This window comes from Bidens hawaiensis, unplaced genomic scaffold (assembly GCF_021521415.1).
Source record: "Bidens hawaiensis isolate Kalapana, Puna unplaced genomic scaffold, B.hawaiensis_p1.1 tig00007248_1, whole genome shotgun sequence".
NCBI lineage: Eukaryota > Viridiplantae > Streptophyta > Magnoliopsida > Asterales > Asteraceae > Bidens > Bidens hawaiensis.
In genome coordinates this window covers 629,167-637,643 of record NW_027491500.1, presented here as the reverse complement: position 1 = coordinate 637,643, position 8,477 = coordinate 629,167, and the positions used below count along the sequence as shown (strand labels likewise).

General features: G+C 46.3%; 1 protein-coding gene across 1 annotated transcript; it reads right to left on the bottom strand.

Moving 5' to 3' along the window:
* Nucleotides 1-6,643: 6,643 nt before the first annotated feature.
* Nucleotides 6,644-7,477, bottom strand: LOC143634799 (RING-H2 finger protein ATL30-like). Its single transcript, XM_077102791.1, has one exon. It carries the CDS (start codon nucleotides 7,475-7,477, stop codon nucleotides 6,644-6,646), a length of 834 nt encoding a protein of 277 aa, XP_076958906.1.
* Between the last annotated feature and the right edge of the window lie 1,000 nt (nucleotides 7,478-8,477).

Below are 8,477 nucleotides of genomic sequence, written 5' to 3'. Positions count from 1 at the left end.
AATCTTCACGTCCGTTTACCATCCTCAAGGGAATGGCCAAGTGGAGCGCGCGAATCAAAGTTTACTAAATGGGCTGAAGAAAAGATTGGAGGGAGAATCCCATTCTTGGGTCGAAGAGTTACCTAATGTCTTGTGGGCGCACAGGACATTAAGCAAAACTAGCAATGGCGAATCCCCGTTCAGCCTAACCTATGGGACAGAGGCTATGATCCCAGCGGAAATTGGATGCCCATCCCATAGGGTACTCATGATGAGCAAAACTGATAACGACCGCGAAAGAAGATTGGACCTTAACTTGCTTGAAGGGCGCAGAGAAGCGGCTATCATTACTGAGGCCAGATACAAGAAAAAGCTGGAAAAATATTATAATCAGCGCGTTAAAGAGTGCCACTTCAAGAAAAATGATTTTGTCCTTCGAAACAATGAAGCTAGTCGCGTAATACCCCCAGGAAAAATGTCCCCCAATTGGGAGGGACCTTATCAAATTTCAGAAGATCTGGGGAAAGGCGCGTACGCTTTAAAAGATTTGAACGGAAAAAAGATACCGCGCGCGTGGAACGCGGCACAACTTAGAAAATGCTTCATGTAAAAAGTTCACATTTCTAATCAAGGCTTTTAAGCCATCATTAATGATGATTCGCGCTATCTTTCAATATTTGTCGCGCTATCTTTCAATATTGGTTCTATTACCTTTGCATACATGTTTCACACTTCCTTTATTAAATTGGAACAATATGACAACATTATATTGACTTCAAAACAAAATAAAGCGAAGTAAAACATACATGCGCGAGCCTTAGCTCAAACGCGTTAACGAGTCTTAACTCTAAAACGTCAGGGCCTTAGCCCAAAATTACGAGCCTTAGCTCAAACACGTTAATGAGTCTTAACTCTAAAATCGTCAGGGCCTTAGCCCAAAACAAAGAGCCTTAGCTCAAAACACTCACATACATCCATCTTACACCCCGCGCAGCCTGATCATAAAAATCCTTAAACAAAACTAAGGCAAAGTACATGCCATATCATGTTAAGGTCTCAGGTCGAGGCCGCGCGCGGAACCATAGTGGATATCTGAGTAACACAAGCTGACATGTAATGGCTAAACTCATACTTCCATACCGCGTGACTCCAACGCGCGAAAAAGAAATAACGAAAAATTAGCGCGCATGTCAGCATGAGCAAGATACTGCGAGAGCCACAAACAAAATAGAACAGAGGTTAAGTGAATAATTTCCTTACAACCTTGTTCTTATTTTAACGTTCAAGCATATCTTATATCTATACAACCAAACATGAAGAGATGAATGGAAATGCGCAAGATACGAAAAGGAGATAACAAGTTTCATTTCATTGGATCGAAATTTACAACTATGATGAGTTACAAACTACAAGTATAAAAGATAAATATACAAAATTTGATGAAGGGCTTCTCAAGTCTCCACGTCGACGTCAGCCGCTTCATCATCCTCATCATCTCGCGCAGCATCTGGCGCGGTCTGCTCTTCATCTCCGAACTGACCATAGTCAAGTTCTTCCTCCTCATTGGAGTCTTCGATCACAACGGTGTCACGAGCAGATTCTTTCGCCGCGCCAGAGCCGCTGGCAGGGGCAACATCCCCCGCGCCACCATCATCGCCACCAGCCCTCTCGCAATCATCAAGCAACTTCTTTAGTGCGCCGAGGTCGGGCTGGTCAGCAAGCGCAGCTATCTGTAAATCATTAGAAAAGTAATGAGTACAAAACACTTAGAAAAGTTAGTAAAGTAAAACTCATTAGGATCAAGGTACCTGCATAAGGATGGGGATGGGAGTATTCATATACTTTTCCCCCACCGTGGCCATGTCCGCGCAGGCCGCATCGCTCTTGTAAGGGTACTCGGATGGGTTCTTCCTCAACATGCCATACTCATACCCATCCGTAAACCCTTCAGCTCGGCCAACCAAGCGCGCGGCGGCATTGCAGTCCATCACAAGGGCTTGAAACTCGGCGGAATATTTCATCGCCAAAGCGCAGCGAGCCATGCCCTGTGACACCAGCCATTGGCGATCCTGCGCGAGGCCAGCAACAGACGTCTCGAGGGCAGGAACCTGAGAGTTTAATAACTCAACAGTTTCCTTAGCCTTTTTTAGTTCCTCCTTGTCAGACGCTGCTGCCGCCAAAATTTTTTCTTTCTCCGCCTGCGCAGCACCAAGTGCTTCCTGGCTGGACGCCGCCGTGGCCAAGGCCTCATCTCTATCGGCCTGCGCGGCCGCCAAATCCCTTTTCAGGCGCGCAACCTCGCTCTCCAACGATGATTTCTCAGTAATACTCTTGATGATAGCTTGGTCACGCGCCTCGGCCTGCTGTTCCAAGACACGCACTCTGCGCGCGTACTTGGCAACTTCGGCCTCCGCCAACTGCTGCTTCTCCCGCGCAGCCTGGAGCTCATGCCCGCGCTTGATGTATGCGGTGTTGGCACTTGCTCGGTTTTCACTGAGCTCCGCCTGGAGTTTCTCAGCTCGCGCGCGAGCATCAGACAGGTTCCAGGCGGCCACCTTAGCCTCTCGCTGGGCTTCCACAAGAGCGTCGCGTACTTTAATATAATCACGACGCAGCTCTTGGGAAGCAGCGAAAAAAGCCGACCCAGCGAAAACATGTTCGTTCAGCAAGTCCGCGCGAGTGCGCTCCTCTTGATACCTCCTTTCAGTAGGAGGCACGGCATGAGCCCAGAAGTCCTCGCATACGCCCATGGATTGAAAGGAACTTTCTTCATTAATATTCCATCTCGGGCGGTAAACGTGGTCACCTTCCTGCAAAAATGTAAGAAAAAGTTCTAAGTCATAAAACATACTTATAGGGAGATACGCGCAGCGGACCAACAAATCAATACATACCTGCGGGGATGAAGCAGGAATGTCTGCGCCAGCCCCACCAGAGGTCTGCGCTGCAAACACTTGCGGCATCGCAGGGCTGGCGCGATCTCCTAAGGAGTCTTCACCTTGAACCCCCTCGTCCTCCTCGTCTTCTTCAACAGGCCTCTTCTGCTGCGACCTGGAAGGCTCCAAACCAGCCTCGCGGGGAGGGCTACGTGCAGGAGGAGGCGAAGGAGGTCTCGACGCCGCCAGTTCGGCGCGCAACACCGTCTCCTGCTCCTTCGTAATCCCAATAAGGGGAGATTCAGCACTAGCAGGAGCAGGACCAGAACCAGCGGCGCCGGAAGCTGCGCCAGGAGTATCATCAGCAACAGTTGTACCAGCTACAACTCCTATGAACAAATAAACAAGGAATGGTTTATGACTAAGTCCAAAAGGAAAAATTCAGAAGACAAACGTGCAAAACTTACCTTGGCGCAACTCTGTTCGCGCGTCGAACATCGCCATAAAATTCATTCTACCCTTTTCAGAAGGTAGAACAGGGGACTTCGATGGAGTCCCCGGCGCCGCCGTAGCACCTTGTGGCGCCTGCGGCTGATCTGTTACCGTCGCCGGCTCTGCAAACATTCAAATAACCAACGGTTTAATAACAACTCAATCAGATGAAGATAGGCAAAGTATACCTGTTGCAGGCGCGGCGCGGCTTATCTCTTCAGCAGCGCGAACGGAGGAGGCGACGGCACCATACCTCAAGTGGACAGGAGGTCTGCCCACTCTCACAGGCAGAGAACTTAAAGAAACCTTTGTGGTTTCCTTAGGTCTCTTCGTTTGAGCATGGGGATGAGCGACAGGGGTGTCCTCTTTCTTCTGTTTCTTACTGGCCCCTGCGCCAGATTTCCCCTTAGCTTTGCGCTTTAGTAGGGGCGCCTCCTCTTCCTCCTCCTCCTCCTCTGCCGCGAGCTCTAGCTCGTAGTTTTCAAGCGCATCTACAAAAACAAGCGACAGAACTGTTAATAAGCTTGGGTATTCTAGAGGAATGAGCAAGAGTGCGAAGGCTTACCAGGCGCGTCACCGTCAAAGTCAAAATCCAGATCCACTGGGATGAACATGTCATCGAAGCGATCCGGGAAACCAACCTCCCCAATGCCAAGTTCGACGGAGCCGCCCTCCACATGTTCATCATAAGCGGCAAGGATGTAATCCTTGGTGACTGCGCAAAGACAAGTTAAATGATATCAGCAAAAGAACGATGTTCGCGCAACAAAAAAAAAAAAAAAAAAAAAAAAACTTACACAACCCGTCGACTTGGATAACGGGCTCAAGCGCGCTGTCGGCCCAGAGCCTGCTCATCCCGACCCCAACCAGCGCCTCCTCGCAAATTTTCTTCGCGGGGGATGGTTCGGCGGTCAGCTTCTTAACCCATGCGCCAGTTGGGTTCTTGAGGACATCCTCATCCGCAGGCGCAGAAGTGATAGAGCGCATAGTCATACGGATGGGGATCACACCGGCCTTAATGTAAAAAAACCTCTCTGACCAGTCATGAAGGCTCTTGAATGAAACAGTGGAGCACTTCACCTTCTGACTGCGAGGAATAAAAGAGATCCAATTGTCTTGGATCTTGGCCTTATAAAAATATTGAAAGCGCCGAGGAGTGGGTTCCTCGCGCTGGGATTTGCACATGAACTCAAAGTGAGTCACGCGCACGAGTCCAAACGGATGGACTTGGGATATGTGAATCCCATAAAACTTCAACAGTGCACCCACAAACCTTGTCATCGGGAGACGAAGGTTGCAGTGGGTGAAAAAGTGGCTATATAGGGATATATAGCCGGCAGGCGGGTCCGCCGCCGTTTGCCCGGACCTAGGCAACATGCAGCCAAACAGGGTGGGAAAGCCCTGAGAGGCGATGAGGTTGTCGAGATCGGCCTGCTTCAATTTGCAGGGGATTTCATTCCACCTTTTGGTGGCCTTGGTCCTACCTACTTCCTCCGATGTGGTTTCAACAACCTTCTTCCCCTTCCCCTTTTGCTTCAATGTCGACATCACCACAGATTTCACACGGCGTCTTCGAGAGGCAACGGAGGTGATTGAGGGGCTAGACGAGTATGAACTATCAGACATACAACTGTAATAGCCGATAATCGAGGATTCGAATCGATGTAAACACTCAAATCAGAATGTGAAAGCAGGAATTCGAATTTGAACAACAATAAAGATGAGCATAAAAATTTCCTAAGGGCCTGCTTTTATAGGACCAGGAGAGAGAAAAGTGGCAGCTGATCGGATTCCACGCGCCCCCACTCGCAGGTGCAAGCCAACGAAGGAGTGACACGTGTCCCTAACAGCTGTGTGAGGGGACATAAAATTGTAACCGACCTGCCACGCCACAGTGACGCGCCCCCAATCGCAGGTACTAACCAATGCGAGTGCAACACGTGTTCAGGACAGCTGTGAGGGGACGTGAAAGGCAACTGTAGCACCTCGAGCACACGAAACCTCTGACACGTTTACGGCGCACGTCACCACCAACCAACCACGTGTTTGGACCTTTGGTTTTCAACAAAGTGGATAGAACTTCGCGCGATGATGGAAACAACCAAGAAAACGACAAAACCCCCTATAAATGGACAATTCAGTGAGTCTAATATCTATCTTACCACGCTCGCGCGAGATAAGACACACATTAGACTGGGGGGGCTTGAAGAGGTATGTACCCGCCTCAACACCAAGCAAGGCGGGTCAACCCACAAGATAAAGACATTATGAAGGCACAAAGCCAAAACCTAGGCGCATGGCGCATACAAAACATGCTCAGGCATCATATGCTCGCGCATCACATATGCGCGCGGCGCATCAACGCGCGGCGCATATCACATGCTCTTGCACATCACATATGCTCGCGCGTCTCATATGCGCGCGGCACACTATCGCGCGGCGCATATCACACGCTCGTGCATATCACACCTGCGCATGAAATATCTGCGCGTGAGAATAAAAAGAAGACTTCGCGCATCCTCAGGATGGGCGCATATCACACGTGCACATAATCAACCTCGTCCTTATTCAAGTCAGGATTAGGGCAACCTTGATTGTGCACGTCAGACAATCTTCTAGAAGGCATCTTTTTAAGGAGTAAGAATATGCTGATATTGACAGCTGTCAAATGAAAGGTCGACAACTCAGCATGACACATGTGCTACCACATAATTACAACCAACGAGAAAGCGCCAGGTGTCCCAGAGGACACATGGCGCAGTGCGATTGGAGGAGGCCAACGAGGCTGAGCCCAACCAGTGGAAACCCTAGCACTATAAATACAGCATCAACTCCACTTTGATGACACATTCATTCACACTCAATCATTGACAGTTACAAGCAGTGATATCACATTCAATCATATTGAATTATATTCACTCACAGTCAGTTACAGAAAAACAGACAGTCACATCATCAAGGGTATTCAGCGATTCAGCAATACTCTTGAGATTCACTTACATACAACATTATTATCTTCTCCAAAAGATACTGATTCTCACGCCGGAGGGTTACCCCAAAGAGGACCCCTCTGTCCCTTTCTGAGGGGTAAGTAACGGCGCTGTTCATTTTGTAGGTGGAAGAACTCGGATCCAGAAGAACCATCGGTGAAATAGTTTAATCATACCCGAGGAAAGTAGATCTGCTACCAGTGAGTAGATCCACGTTTCTTCAGTAAACATTAAGGAACATAAGATGTAACAAGTCCTAAATACTAAAAACTTAATGGAAGTAGTAAATTGGTTAACTATCCTATCCTATGTACTACTGCTGGACGAAGTTTTGCTTTTATATTCACCGAATTCAGTACAGCTTCTTGTCCAATTATGTCTTGGAATGAGTATATCTTGTACATCTTGAGGTAATCTTAACATAAACCTATCATATGTTTCACATCCTACGTTGTTCCTAATTACAATTGAATGTCCGGTAGATTTGGACCTTGTGAATCTGTCTGTTATCTTGTCCTCCGGACCCATGTCAATAACCACATGCTTCTCCTTTTTGTTTTCGGCTTTATCTCCGTCCTTGTTACTGTCTTTCACATCGATAGTGACACTATCGGAATCGCCTCGTGATCTGTTGTCTTGAACTTCGTGCACTGATGCATTAGTGGCCGAAACGGGGGTTTTTTCGGGTGAGTTGATAGGTGTGTCGAGGCTACACCGACAGCACGGGCATGATTTATGTGACGCGAGCCATAAGTCAATACACTCTTGATGAAACACATGGTAACATTTCGTTAAAAGGCGTAACACATTCTCGTCCTTAAATTCACATAAACATATGGCACATTCTAATCCATAATTCTCGCGTTGATATTCTTTCACACTCGAGTATGTGAACGTAGGAAAAGAACTTATGATCAAGGGGTCTAGCCCTGGTGGCACGCAGTTGTCCCCTGCAGGGCCTGCTGAGGCCATGGTGGGGCCCTGGCGCACATGCCATGTAAAAAATAAACTTTGCATGAAACACCTACAAAAATATATAGAAAAAAATCCTATGAAAAAGAATAGGAGGAGAATAATGGTAAGGACAGGAGATGTGTAGGGTATAGTAGGCGGTGGGGCGTGTGGGGGGTTCGTCGACATTTGCCCAAAGGCCAGGTTGATCGAAAACGTGGCCGGAGATAAAAAGTTGATGATGATTCTTGTAGATTTTGGTAATGTTTTGGGTATGAGTCATGATTCTTGGGGTGTGAAGGAAGAAAGACAATGATGTGGTAATTTGTTGGTTTTTCATATATGGTTAAGCGCATAACATTGAACAAGATATTGAGATATTGTGTGTGAAGTAAAATTAGAAGCCGTTAATGTGTTTTGTGGTTAAAGTATTCTCATCTTTTGAGTTTTCATCATATTAAAAGTCAAACTAGTTTCAAGAAACTTAATAAACATGGTTGATTCACTAATGGGTATAAGTGAAAATCCTCAAAATGTTTATACAACCAGAAAATTTCCTTATATGATCATTTTAAATTCGTTAGACCTGGCGGTTTAAAGATGGTTAGACGCCAGTGTTTTACACAAACAACAAGCAGTCATGCATAAAAATAATTTATGTCGGACGAAACTTTTGTGAGTTTAAACGAAATCTTAGTAAGGTCTGACGAAACTTATGTGAGTTTCAACGAAATTTTTGTGATGCACGTTGAAATTATCTCTTAAGTTTAAGATACAAGATATGAAGGTTTCCAAGTAAAATACATGTTTTATTGACCGGGACGTAACAACGTCAATATCATTATCAGGGAAAAGAAAGGAAAACTTGATCACATTTTTTTGTTAATGATGAATACGTTCGGACTCACAACGATCTTATAGTTACGGGTGTTAGACCAATGGCCGATCAAATTCACTTTGATGTTGTTTACAACGTCACGTTCAATAAAATATGTTGTATTTTACTTCTATACCTTCATTTATCTTGCATTTTTATTTTTCTAAAATATTCGTTTGGCATCACAAATATTTCGTCGGACCTCACTAAATTTTCGTTGAAACACAAAAATTCTGTCAGGCGATTTTTTTTTTTAATGTAACTTCCTGTCGCAGGTGTACAATACCGAGATCTGACATGTATAAAACCATC